The 13,851-nt window shown below is 34.0% G+C and overlaps 2 protein-coding genes across 8 annotated transcripts; one reads left to right on the forward strand and one right to left on the reverse strand.

Moving 5' to 3' along the window:
* Positions 1-1,572: 1,572 nt before the first annotated feature.
* On the reverse strand, positions 1,573-10,215 carry LOC102611495 (pleiotropic drug resistance protein 3-like). Of its 7 annotated transcripts, none has more exons than XM_052443455.1 (23): positions 10,017-10,214; positions 9,617-9,702; positions 9,205-9,289; positions 8,512-8,671; positions 8,361-8,437; positions 8,160-8,213; positions 7,965-8,055; positions 7,549-7,850; positions 7,191-7,472; positions 6,734-7,047; positions 6,473-6,633; positions 6,277-6,380; positions 5,880-6,033; positions 5,594-5,731; positions 5,396-5,469; positions 4,918-5,253; positions 4,530-4,835; positions 4,356-4,439; positions 4,121-4,254; positions 3,635-3,862; positions 3,313-3,484; positions 2,795-3,049; positions 1,573-1,969 (listed from the first exon to the last, which is right to left on the reverse strand). In XM_052443455.1, the coding sequence occupies exons 3-23, from the start codon at positions 9,286-9,288 to the stop codon at positions 1,703-1,705; spliced, it is 3,777 nt and encodes a 1,258-aa protein (XP_052299415.1). In that variant the 5' UTR covers position 9,289; positions 9,617-9,702; positions 10,017-10,214; the 3' UTR covers positions 1,573-1,702. The 7 variants fall into 7 exon arrangements, with proteins under 7 accessions (XP_052299415.1, XP_052299414.1, XP_052299416.1 ...); XM_052443454.1 differs by having other exon boundaries at positions 9,793-10,214; XM_052443456.1 differs by having other exon boundaries at positions 9,786-10,214.
* Positions 10,216-11,327: 1,112 nt separating this feature from the next.
* LOC102609402 (uncharacterized) lies at positions 11,328-12,945 on the forward strand. The gene is made up of 2 exons (XM_006480237.4): positions 11,328-11,946; positions 12,075-12,945. The coding sequence occupies exons 1-2, from the start codon at positions 11,920-11,922 to the stop codon at positions 12,513-12,515; spliced, it is 468 nt and encodes a 155-aa protein (XP_006480300.1). The 5' UTR covers positions 11,328-11,919; the 3' UTR covers positions 12,516-12,945.
* The last annotated feature ends 906 nt before the right edge of the window (positions 12,946-13,851 follow it).

Here is a 13,851-nt window from a genome sequence, read left to right on the forward strand (position 1 = left end):
AAATAACAAAGGACAAGCGAAAGAAATAGAGAAGACGAAACAGATAGACAAATTTTAACACACTAGATATTTAAATTAGAACAAATATAGATCCGAAACTAACTATGTTACTAATGTAATTACTTAGCTTCTTCAATCCTCGTGATTGAAACTAAAACATAGTAGAAATCTGATTTCAGCAGTAGTATTCAATCGAATGAAGCATTTGCGGAAGAAAATAGTATTAAAAAAATAAATAAATAACAGAACTCACAGTCACAACGCGGCAGGAGTAGCAGTCGATGGAACCACAGCACGACAGTGATCGACGGAATCATAGCGCGATAGCTGCAGCGATCGATGGAAACACGTCGCGCAGGAGGTGGGATTGTGGGAATCACAGCCCTGCTACGAGGGAAGGAAGGGAACCAGCGGCGACGAGAATATAACAACGATCTTCACAGTGGCTGGCTCGTTGGCCGTACGTTTGTGGATTTTGGTTTTTCTTTTCGCGCCTGTTTGGTATAACTTATGCAATAAGTCAAGTGTTTATTTAATTGACAAGTTCTTATTAAAATTTTTATTATTATTTATTTTTTAATAAAACTTTTAAAAGTTAAATAAATTATTTTATCTCTATTAGTAAAAATTTTAAAATAGAAATTAATTTTTAAAAAATTAAAATATTTAAAATATCATTAACTTATTTGACAATCACATTTTTTGTTTCATGACATAATTTTAAAAAATTTATATATTAAAATAATTTTATAATTTTTAATAAAATTTTTTATTGACAGCCAAACAAAATAATTTTTTTTTGAGTATAAGCTCTGCCTATAAAATCTTTATTTAAATAAGATCTATTTAAAAAACTATACTAAGGAAAGTCTTAAAAGTGTTCAGTGAGAGGTGATCAGTGTTTTGAGTTTGGAGTTTGAGTACATTGAGGCTAGGGATGTGTAAATTGGGGTTCAGATCAATTTGATCGGTTTTGTATTGATTGGATTGGAAAAAATGTATTTGAATCAGATCGAATCAAATAAAAAATTTGACTTAATTTTGGATTGAATTGGGTTATGATTATATGTAGATCACGTTGGATTCGGGTTAAAGTCGTATTCGGATCAATTAAGATGATATTTAGATTATGAGTAATTTTGAGCCTTTTTTTATTACTTTGAGCTTGTTTACAAAATATTTTAGTTATTAGAAGATCGTTTCAATATAATTATCTCATTTTAGTCAATTTTTTTTTACTAATTTTCAACAAAAAATAAAAATTACTACTATGAAATCAAATAAATTAAAATTAAAATTAGGTATTACTAGCGGATCGGGTTGGGTTATTTGTCCACTCCTAAGATTATGTCTAATTATTTTTTCTTTTTAGTTAATAGGTTGCCTTTGTTTACCTGACCACATCACAAATTAGGATCAAACAGCGATGCCTTGAATACAAATATCTCGATTTAGAGAATCATTGAACATTTAAACTCTCTAATGCTTGAGCAAGAAATCAATTAACCCATTTGACGCAGCAATATTAGCCTAAGTTTGGGAAGCATATATAAACTGGTCAACTTTTTGGAATTTTAATGAAATAATTTTCATTTTGTGTAAATTTGACCTCACACTCGGTTTCCACACACAAGTTTCTGTATCTCAGAAAAAAAGTTACATATGATCAAATGCCCTTAATTGCTTAATCCTTTCTACAGGTTCACCTTTGCTGAAAGTTCAACCGCCCTACAAAAAATGCAAACAAAGAAGCCAAAACTACTGGAAATACAATAAGAGCAACTGCTACAACTGCCAAATGGTCATGGTGAAACCCAAAGTACTCCTCTAAAAATGAAGCTATTGTTTTGTTTTCTATAAAAACCATAATTTCTTTGTCAATATCTCCATATTGTGAAGTGAGCAATCCCTCCAATGTCCAGGATGTAGGACTAAGATAATATAACCAGATCCACCATTTCGGAATTTGCTGCAAATACAAGTAACAACATGTTCATAACAATTTGTCAATTGTAAGATATAAATTAAAATTTTTTGACATATTCTAGTGGTAAAACTGATTGACCAATAGTATTAAAGACAAGCTCATTTGAAATGATCAATCAAGTCCTCTATAATTTCCTTTTATCCTTAAGCCCAATGTTTTTACCCGGGCGATTTGGTCCTTTCATGTCACAAGAGTAAATAGTAAAATTATTCTTTCGTTGATGGAACCTTGAGGGGGTTCCCGATTGTGAAGTGACCAAGCGAATTAAAGAGAAATTATTATCGTTCAAACTACTTATGGATTTAGATTTAAAGTTAGGTTTAATTCCTGCACATATTGATAGGGCTTATTTGATAAATATCTGAACTATGAAATTTTATTAATTTCAGATTTTTTAAAGTTTATTTTTTTATAATTTATGTCTGATCCTTAAATATTTACATCTAAACAGAAAAAAGTAAATTTTTATGACATTTATCTGAATGGAAAAATATTTGAATGAGAAGTAAATATTATATTCTACAATTTCTCTATAAAATATATGCATTTCCTAAACTATAAAAACTAATTCCTTTTTATTTTGATTGACAATGACATAAATGTCCAATAACCATGTTTAAGATGTCTTTTATTTATAAAAAGAAACAAAATGCCACTTATATTCTGCTATTAAATGCAAACATGTTATTTAGATATTTGTGTTCAGACTGATTCAGACTCATTAGATGTCAAAAAAAAAAAAAAACAAACAAACGCTACCTTTAGAATCAATTATGGTAACATTGTTAGTGGAGTATAGAAACATACCGGCTGAGGAATCACAAATCCGGCAAAAAGGCTGTAAGTGGTATAGAAAGCTGAGAATAGAGTTGAAGCAACGGTAACATTTGGTGACAATGCAACAAGCAACAGTCCTAGATAACTGAAGGACATCATCGAGCAGAAAATTCCATAGAAATTCCAAAAAATCTTATATGCCGATGCATAAAATCCGATCATCGGATAAGTTATGATCACATATAAAGCTGCTTGAATTAGTAAGTATGGAATCTCAATTGTCACCTACAATCAAAACCAGTAAGCTGGCCTGAGTAATGGAAAATTAAGTCCTATAAAAAATATAATGAAACTAATATGGAAAAGATTCTATTAAATTTGTTTCCTCTGTTGTCTCTGTTGTCAGTTTTACATAAATGTTTTGGAAATGCTCTACCAGACATGTACTCTAATCTAAAAAGACCAAATTTAAAACGTCATTTTCATTTCCACAAATAGATTATAAAGCATCACTATAAAAATAATCAGTTGTCAAATAAGAATTATACCTGCGCAAATGCGTAAGCCAATGGAGAGTACATTCCTGCAGATTGTTCGCGATACATAACAGTTCGTTCTGATGCAGCATAAGGTAAAGCCGATGAGCAGTTCATTGATCCCAAGAATATAAACGAAGCATATAATGAACCAAGTATGTTGAACAAATCCTGCTGATTATTTCTGACAGATCAAACGAAGAAGAAATTAGTATTAGATTGCTGCAAAGCAGTTATCCTTATGCATTGCATAATTACATTTCAGTTGTCGCAAGCTGATTTTAATTGAGCTAATAAATAGAAAACAAAAAGGACAATCAAGAAACAAACTTACATTTCCTTTCCTTTGTTCCAAAACAGCAAACCAAAAAGAAATGATGCTGCAATCGTATTCAAGATCCGCATTAAATTGTACGAAGGAGTTCTCCAGTAAGACAAGTGCTGCTTCCAAAGGCAAGATTTGAATTGGCCCCACCCGTTTTGTGAGAAACGAGTTGTAAAATGCAAATCTCTAGCAGCACCTCCTGAGGTACTCAACTGCCTTACGAGCTCTTTGTTATTTCTACAACAATATTGACCATTTAAAAACACATAAGAAATACATAGTTAATTTACAATACATGTCTATATCCATGAGGCTCAAACTCAGCAATATATTGAATCATCAAATTAAAATTTTTAACCCCAACAACATGAAAGGAAGCACATGTGTTAGGCCCTTTAATATTCTCTTCGAGATATGAACAAGATTCAAATTGAAGTGGTAACAGATTGTAAGAGAACACCAGCACATTATCATGTAAACATGTAATGAACTTACTCATACAAAAGAGAATCTTCGTATATTTGGGAAAAATCTAAACCAAGTTCAGCTTCTGTAGATGCAGAAGTGACCTCTAACATCCATGTTGCTGGATTATAATTATTTCTAATCTGCGGCACCCCAGGAATACCCTGTGAATAATAACTTTCCACTGAGCATCGGCAAAAAGAAAATTTAGAGTAAAAGGAATGAAAAAGAAAAGCTGTGTTCACGTTTATGATATGAAACTAACCTCAAAATATTCTATAACTCTACTTGAATGATTTCCTAATGGTCCAGAGTAGATGATGCGCCCACCAGTTTTCAAAAGGATCAACTACAATGGGAATAGAAAGGTTATGATTTCAAATATTCATTTTTTTTTTGGGCGAAAAGTTATGTCAGTGGTTTTAATTTTGAGGATTACATTGATATGTCTAACCTCATCAAAAGATTCAAATATGTCGATACTTGGTTGGTGGATGGTACAAACAATTGTTCTTCCAGTATCAGCTACATTCTTTACGGCTCGCATGACAATTGCCGCGGCTCTTGCATCCAAACCAGTTGTAGGTTCGTCCATAAAAATTATTGATGGTTTGGCAACAAGTTCAACACCTATAGTTAGCCGTTTACGTTGCTCAGTGGATAGACCGCTGACACCAGGTATTCCAACTAAGGACTCTTTGATTCCATCAAGCTCAATGGTTTTAAGGACGTGATTCACACAGTCCTGTTGAAACAATGTGCCATAGCAGCTTCAGAGTTAGATAGGGGCTCAACATTAGTACAGAATGTTCAATATACTAACTTACCGCTTTAGTTTTCGAGTTAATCGTTGGAGGCAGACGTAGCCAAGCAGAAAAAAACAAAGATTCTTCTATAGTGATATGAGGAGAATGTATGTCAGTTTGCTCACAGTAACCTGAAACCCTAACAAATGTTTCTTGAATCTTAGGGTATCCATTAACTTTTATTTCTCCTTTAAAGCAGCCACTTGTTTTTCTACCAGCAAGAACATCTAGAAGAGTTGTTTTCCCAGCTCCGCTAACACCCATTAGTGCTGTAAGAACGCCAGGCCTTAATGTGCCTGTAACATCATCAAGGAGTTGGAGTTTGTGAGCTAATCCACATTCCCGTCTTCTCATTTCCTGAAATCAAAGTTCAGTGAAAAAAAACATGCATTGAGATAAAGAAATAAACAAAAAATTAAATTATTGCTATCAAATCTAACGGCTATAAAATTTCTATAATTATCTGAACTCTGAATAAAGTGATGGTTAGAAAGGTTACCAATGGGGTATCAATAGAGTACTGCAAATCTTGAAAAACCATTGTTATGGGTTGAAATGGTAAAACCATCTGGCCTGTGGATTATTGTGATATGGGATCCATAAAAATGATGGGAAAAACCATAAAAATGATGGGAAAAACATGTAAGACAATAAGATTGAAACAACCTGAAGTATAGAAGTGAGAAACCGATTTAACCTTTATAATAATCTTTACTGGTGTTGGGATGAGCATTCATATCAACATCTTCAACATGTTCATCATCACAGGAACCTTTGCTTCTTTGTATACCAGAAAACTTTCCATGTGAAATCATAGCAGGAGATGATCCAGGAGCTGTATTTGTATTTAATTTGTCAACATATTAACATGCATTTGCTCTAATTATAGATTTAATCAACAAATTAAAATGCATTAATGCTCTAATTATCGATCTCAAGTTAATGTATAATAACAATAAAGATATAATGATGATAGAACTTACGCTTTAAGAAACTTAAGGCCAAGGCAAAGGCAAAGTTGAAAACCAAAGCCAATCCAAACAAGGCACCAAGTGAAATCCAGAAAAAGTATTCATCAAAGTTTAGCCCACGGCTTTTGAGAATTTCTCGCCCTATTGTAGTGTTTGTAAAAAGAATCTACAATGCCATCAAGAAGTATGGATAGCAATGAATACTTTTCTTCAAAATTTAATGGAGATGTTGTAAGTATACTTAAAACATAGCCAAAATCATCAGCCAAGACAATAGCAATGACAATAAACAACAGCGCTAAGAACTGACATAAAGAAACTGGACTTCCCATTAAGCTATTACTCAAAGCCTCAACATTAGAATATATATAAGACAAAACTTAGTAGTAGCTAAGGCTAAAAGACTTGCCTTTTCCCATCGAGGAGCAAGAAATTCATTTACCGAAATGCCTATTTGTCCGTATGAGAGAGGAGAAACCCAAAAGCACCACTTCAACCACACTGGCATAGAGGCTGCAGTCATTAAATATACAAATTTAAGTTTATACCTTTTTCCAGTGTATTAATTTGAAGTAGACAATCATATTATTGGAAGATAGCCTTACATTGTGGGATAATGAAGCCACCAAATAATAGGATGAACCATATTGCAAAACTTCCAGCTGCCATACAATAATCAATATTTCGGAAAATTGATGCCAGAAATCGGAACATAGATGATGACGTAAAATGCACAGAAAAAAGTAGAATGAAATGGCGGAAGAACCTGAAAACACATAAATTGATCAATTTTGAGAGTCTCAGCACAATGATCTACAGAGGATTCAATGCAAAAATAAACAAAAGCTTTCTCAAATGAAACCCACCTCCAGAGCTCTGGGCTAAATCCAATGACATAGTAAGTAAGAGAAGTCCAAACTAGAGATTCAACTAAAGAAAGAGGAACTTTCAGAATAGTTGCCGGGATCACATATGCCCAAGCTGGGTAAAGGCACATCTCTTTCTGTTTATAGAAAACTGCAAGTCTTTCGAGACTCATAGGTATTTCCGAAATGCCATCAACGATGAGTATAACCAGTGTGTAGAACAAAGAACCCATGAAATAATTTGCATGAAATACATCAACCTCCATCCCAGTCCGTAGAAAAAGAGTCATTGTCATGGTTGCGATAATAATAAGCTGTAGCCAAAAAAAATCTTTACATAACAATATAAAGTGAAAAGAAAAGTTTCACTAGCACCCAAAAAAATAAAATAAAATAAAATAAAATAAAAGAGGGATGAAGAATGAAGATAGATAGAATATGGAAGTAGGAAAGTAACCTGAATTGTTTTGAATAGATAGAGAAAATAATTCCTCTTTGCCAGAAGAAGCTCCCTTGACATGCAAGCTTTGAATAGTTCCCATCTAGAAAGAGAAAACACAGCAAAAGAAACGGAACTCTTCTTGCTTTCAGATTTATAATACACCTGTGAGAGATCCTCTTCAAGCTTTTTGCCAAAAGGAGATTCCTTGAATTTCTCATGGAACATGTCTACTGAAACAAAACTGTGTGGAAGTTCATTGTGGAACCAATATTGGGCTTGGTCTTTTCTAGATATAACCTGGGGGAAAAGAAAATGGAAGATATAAGATAGAAGCACATAAATTTGCGAATGGAAATGATGCAAATGAACTTGCCTCTAGGACAAAATCAGCTACAGCTTTTCTATCTGGACATCTAAATCCACAACTCTCAAAGAATTCTAGAACACTTTCACGTGGACCATGATACAAAATCTTTCCTTCTGCCATTAATATGATGTCATCAAAGAGATGAAAAGTTTCTGGTGACGGTTGAAGCAGTGAAATCAGTATGGTAGCATCAGTTATATGCGCCAAATGTTGCAGACAAGTGACAATCTGAAATGAGGTGGAAATGTCTAAGCCATTTGTTATTTTATCCATGAACATAGCTTTTATTGGACCAACCAACATCTCCCCTGCAAAATTTCAGATGAAGTCCTTAGTAAAGCTTCAATTGAATTTGAGATTTCAATGAAATAGAGAACACATTTTTCCCAATTCCTGAAACAGAATTTAGAGTGGGGCACTACCTGTAGTCAATCTTCTTTTCTGACCTCCAGAAATGCCTCTTCTTATAGCATCTCCAACCAGCGTGTCAGCACAGATATCAAGTCCAAGGATCTGAAAGAAAAATGAAAAATAACGAGACCTATAAACTGCTCATTAAGACATTTGCTGAATGTGATAAGGAAACTGATACGATATATGTTTATGATTAGAATCACCTTTAAATTATAGTCTGTCTGAAGGTTTTTTTTCAACCGGTGGACAGAAGTTGCCTAAAAAGGTAAAATCTATAATTATCAACAATGTATTGCATCACCATACTAATCTTTGGAATAGTGGAAGCTTCTGAGTTAATAAAATTTTCTTTCATCAATGGTAAAACTTTGAGGAAAAAGAACACTGTATATAACTCTATGGACCTTCATATAAGTATCTATGTCTGGATCAGGGATAATTCTTGCCTCCTCCTCTCTTCCACTGAGTTCCAAAAGAATATCTACATAGGTGAAAACAAAAATTTTAATTGATATCAAAAACTTTAGCGATGCCGTGTTCAAGAAAATTAAATACCTGCTCGGCTTCCAACACCTTGACAATATGTAGAAAAATCAAGTGTTTCTCTCACAGTCATCTCAGGAATATGCAGGTCATATTGGCTTACATATGCAGATAATTTCTGGGGTACAAACTCTTCAAGTTTATAACCATTGTACGAAACTTCCCCAGTGACCTATTGGAGAAACCAGGGCACACAAAAACTAAAGCAGTGAGTAGGACGTGATGGTATTACGTAACATTCTAGGAAAAGATCATATCCAAAACCAAGCCCGTACAAAACCAGGATATGACACTCAATCCAAACCCTATTCTATCATTAAGAGAACTCATCAATTGAACCAAGTAGCACTCAGCCCTTCTTCTAGTTACGTACCAGCAGGTGATTTTATCACATAAATAAGAGAAGAGTGATGCTATGCTTACTCAGTAGGTATACTTAATTTGTATCCCAACTAACTAATCATAGCATTATTATTGACTAGAGAATTGAAAACTAAACTGCAGTTAGTTAAGTAAAATGTCTAAGGGAGCATTGTTATAGGGACGGTCTGTATAACAGCATCGGGTATTCAAATCCCTTGTTATTTCTCCCCAAATTCTTAAATTCTAATCCAAAAATGACCGTCGGAGGGCAACAAAATAATGTTAAGCGTGGGAGGGCCATAAAAAAATGATAGGCCTACATTTTAATAGAAAGAATAACACCTTAAAAGGTTGATTTAAGCTTCCCGAAAGAGCCTTTAAGAGGGACGTCTTCCCACATCCTGGAGGACCAAGCAACAGGGTCATCCTGCAAGAAAGTTAACCTCATGCATCTAATTTTATATATATACATGGTTGTTTATCATCGTTAGCATATCATTGTTGAATTCTAGTTATTTAGCAAGTTGCTAAATTCAGATCTGACGCTGTACAAAGCGTCAAATCTGAATCATTCAACATGTGAACGCCTGCACTGGAGAAGGGTGTTATACATATATATATATATATATATATATATATATATATAGCGGTTTCACCATTGAACTATGGAAGATTCTCATTAATTTCTAAATATTTAGGTAACATGGTCATGTTACATTCGACAATATAAATCATATTGGTATATATATCATACCTTCCAGGCTTTATTATACCATTAGCATCATCAATGATAGAAATCTGGACTTGATGGGACCTGAAACCCAACAGCTTTGCCAAGTCCTACAACAAAAGGATTTTATGTTTGATATATTATAAATTGAAACCATGATATATAACAAAATGACATATAAACGTACGCGTACGTATTACATTTGTTGTTTATTTTTTTACACATATCCTGTATATATATAGTCAAAAGCATATATATAACAGGCTGGTCTAAGCATTCAAGCAGAGGGGAATCATTCATGAACCGGAGCTTAAACCATCAGGGCAAGGCAACTTCAGTTAGGTAAATATGATCTTCAGTCAAGCATTTTATCAAACAGCTTAAACATGAAACCCAAGAAACAGAAACTATGGCCTTTACTAACTTCAGGGGTATTAATGACTTTGCATGCCTCTCCAAATTAAAATTTATGGCCTTCATCATGTTTCACGTCTTGAAAACCAGTTTGGCCAAAAGGTTAATTGATTTCAATTAGGCATCAATAATAATAGTCACAAACAGTTTTACACAAATGTATATAAATTGATGTGGCATGTCGAGGTAGGTTGAAAAGTAATAACAATTATTTGTTTTAGTTATAAGTGCCCATGATGATCTTATACAAATAACCTCTTTTATGTCATATCAGTTTTTGTATACTCATTCATACAAGGTGGCTTTCAGAAAACATAATGTAAAAAACATTTTGCTTTTATTAATGTTTTTATGTTTTAAAAGGTAGAGGGATGGGTACTCAAACCAATTTTTCAACTTCTAAATAAAAATGTACGACCTCTAATTTCAAATTTAAGTGGTCAGTTAAATAAAACTGCTTAAACCACTAGACTAAAGCCTAGTGGTTAGAACCCATACCTCACAATTGTGAGGTCATGAGTTTGAGCCCCCACAATGCATTGTGGGGGTTTAATTTACTTCCTCAATTTGAGTTAAGACAGTATTCTCTCTTTCGAAATGTGAGTGGAGTAGACGTTCCTCGAATATCATAGAGGGTAAAAATCTAGGCGGACTTTATAAGAATTAATATAAACTAGTTCCAGTAATAATCTGATTTGTAAATATCAGTTGTAATCTCATGTAATCTGAGTTGTAGTCTTGAGTAATAGTCTCATATAATCAAAATAATAATAATAAAAGTGCTTAAAAATCACTTAAAGTCCTAAAGGGCTGAAATTTGTGCATTGTATACATACAATCATTGCTTGCTTCCATTTTCTAATTCAAACATTCACACATTTTTCAGAGAAAAAGGTACAAATTTAGCTTTAATTCAGTTCAGATTGTGTTTATATATAAAACTCTTGAGAATTTTTATATAAATAGAGAAAAAAATCTCATCCATTAATTGTATTTAATTCAATAGTAGAAAATGTGGATAAGTGATAATACTTAAAATGCGATATTCATTTTTTGAGTACTGTTGAAATAACACAACACCAGCCCATTATCACGAATCCAAGCCCAACCCTTGAGAAGCTTCTAAGTTAGATTGTGGTGCTAACGTGTGAAGCATAGAATTTGTTTAATGAGAGTGGAAATCATGGTGTGAAAATAATATAGCTTTTTTAATTTAAGTGGAAGACAATGGAAAGCCATGTGTAAGGCAATAGTTGTTTTTTTAATGTGTGGCCTGAAATGCATTTGTAAAGCTATAAATACCCCCCGCTTGTGTTTGTATTAATCATCTGAAGAAATAAAAACAAATAAGGCAATTAGCCTTTTGTGTCTTAGTTTGATAATTATTTAAAGAGTGTTTCATAAGTGTTTTATTCTTTAGATTTCTTCTTTGAATAATTAAAGTTTAGTACTCTATTTATTCTACAATTGGTATCAGATCCGGACGGTCTTGGATTGTTCTTGGTGGAGCTATCTTGAGTCGTTAGCAGTAGAGTCAAAATCTTGCCGACACGATGGGTGATCTTCAAGTAGTTGGAGGTATCAAGAAGCTCAACAACCAAAACTACAACACGTGGTCAACGTGTATAGAGTCCTACCTACAAGGTCAAGATCTTTGGGAGGTTGTTGGTGGTAGTGAAGCTACACAACCAACAGTGGAAGATGCCAATGGTGTTTTGCAGAAGTGAAAGATTAAAGCAGGCAAAGCAATGTTTTCTTTAAAGACCACAATTGAAGAAGAAATGATGGAGCACATTCGGGATGCCAAAACACCGAAGGAAGCATGGGACACTCTTGTTACATTATTTTGAAAGAAGAATGATACAAGGCTGCAACTTCTCAAGAACGAGCTACTATCAATAGCGCAACGTGACATGATGATTGCTCAGTACTTTAACAAAGTAAAGTCAATATGCCGCGAATTTTCAGAATTAGATCCAACAACTGCTCTTAGGGATGCGAGAAAAAAAAAAGAATAATTGTCCATGGTTTAATACCCGAATACTGAGGGTTTGTTGCTGTTGTACAGGGATGTCCGACACAACCATCACTTGTTGAGTTTGAAAATTTACTTGCCGGTCAAGAAGTTATGGCCAAGCAGATGGTAGGAGTCTCACTAAAGGGTGAAGAGGAAGCACTCTACACCAACAAAAGCAAGGACACTTTTAAGCAGCATACTGGTAATGAATCTAAAAAAGATGGTGACAAGGTGACAAATCACCATGGAAAGGGAGGCTCTCGTCCACGGGGAGCTTCAAAGAATCACGGTAATACGAGAAATTTTGATGGTAAGTGTTACAACTGCGGGAAGATGGGCCATATGACGAAAGAATGTTGGTCCAAGAAAAAGCCTGCTGAGAGTAATGCTGCTACTTCTAGTCCTAAGGAGAATAGTGAAGATGGTTGGGATGCCGAAGCGACATTCGCTATGGAGGAAGAAGAATTAGCTCTAACGGTAACAGCATCATAACAAATTAACTATGAGAATGATTGGATTGTAGATTCGGGTTGCTCAAATCATATGATGAGTGATAAACAAGAGTTGCAAAACTTGACTGAGTACAAAGGAAGTCGTATTGTGGTGACGACTGACAACTCAAGGCTAGCAATAGCACACATCGGTAAGGCAATATTCACACCTTGATATAATTCTAACCATGTGCCACTTCAAGTTGTTTATCATGTCCCAGGAATGAAGAAAAATTTATTATCTGTGGCTCAACTAACATCATTAGGCCATTATGTCTTGTTCGGTCCCCGAGATATGAAGGTGTATCATGATCTCAAAATCTCTAAAAACCAACAATGGAAGGGCGACGATTGGAGTCAGTCTACGTAATGTCAGCAGAATCTGCATATGTACACAAGACAAAGAAAAACGAGACAATGTATCTATGGCACATGCGGTTAGGTCATCTTAGCTAGGGGTGTTCGCGGATCGAATTTTACGGATTAGACATCAATTCATATATGATCCATGATTTTACGGATTATAATTTTTCAATCCAATCCAATCCACGGATTGAAAAAATTCAATCCAAATCCAATCCATACATCTACAAATCGGATGCGGATTTAACTCAATCCATATCCAATTCATACGTCTGCGGATCGGATGCGGATTTAACTTAATCCATATCTAATCCATCATTTTGCGCATTAGTTTCCAAATTAAAAATTTTTAGTTCTCTCCAATCCATGAACTATGGTTGGCAATGGGAAGAGATGGGATGGGATTTACCAATCTCGTTCCCGTCCCATATATGTAAGTGGGATGAAAAAACGTCTCACTCCTGTTCCTATTTTTTTTTTTAGACAAAAATATGTCTTGATCTTGTCCCAAAAGAGATGGGATCCTACGGGATCCCATCCCAATTGAAAATATTCTCATTCTTAGTCGGCAATGAGACGGATGGGACAGAATTTGTCAATCTCACTCTCATCCCGTGTATGCAAGTGGCATAAAAAAAAGTCTCACTCCCGTTCCTAAATTTTTTATGGGACAAAAATATGTCTCAATCTCATCCCAAATGGGATGGGATCCTCCCGTCAGGAAAAATTGCCATCCCTACCATGAACTAATGAAATAAAAAAAATCCAATATAAAAATAATTTTACTACTAATTAAATTTAAAATTGAATAAATTTAAATAAATTAATTGTTTAAATAAAGATAAAGCAATACATTTATAGTTTTAAAATATAATACATCGAGATTAATTGTTCAAATAAAACTACAATAATATGTTCAAAGTTTCAAAATATAACACACTAAGATTATTTGTTCAAATAAAGTAACAATAATA

The sequence above is a fragment of the Citrus sinensis genome, chromosome 6 (genome assembly GCF_022201045.2).
Source record: "Citrus sinensis cultivar Valencia sweet orange chromosome 6, DVS_A1.0, whole genome shotgun sequence".
NCBI classification, from domain to species: domain Eukaryota; kingdom Viridiplantae; phylum Streptophyta; class Magnoliopsida; order Sapindales; family Rutaceae; genus Citrus; species Citrus sinensis.

What these genes read in the sequence shown, in the direction of transcription:
- LOC102611495 (XM_052443455.1), bottom strand. Translation starts at nt 9,288, where the DNA reads ATGACCCTGTTGCTTGGTCCTCCAGGATGTGGGAAGACGTCCCTCTTA. An exon ending in GAGTTATAGAATATTTTGAG is followed by an intron (nt 4,255 to 4,355) that starts GTTAGTTTCATA and finishes TATTATTCACAG; the next exon opens with GGTATTCCTGGGGTGCCGCA. An exon ending in TGGCTTACGCATTTGCGCAG is followed by an intron (nt 3,050 to 3,312) that starts GTATAATTCTTA and finishes TTTTGATTGTAG; the next exon opens with GTGACAATTGAGATTCCATA.
- LOC102609402 (XM_006480237.4), top strand. Translation starts at nt 11,920, where the DNA reads ATGATGATTGCTCAGTACTTTAACAAA. An exon ending in TTGCTCAGTACTTTAACAAA is followed by an intron (nt 11,947 to 12,074) that starts GTAAAGTCAATA and finishes GCTGTTGTACAG; the next exon opens with GGATGTCCGACACAACCATC.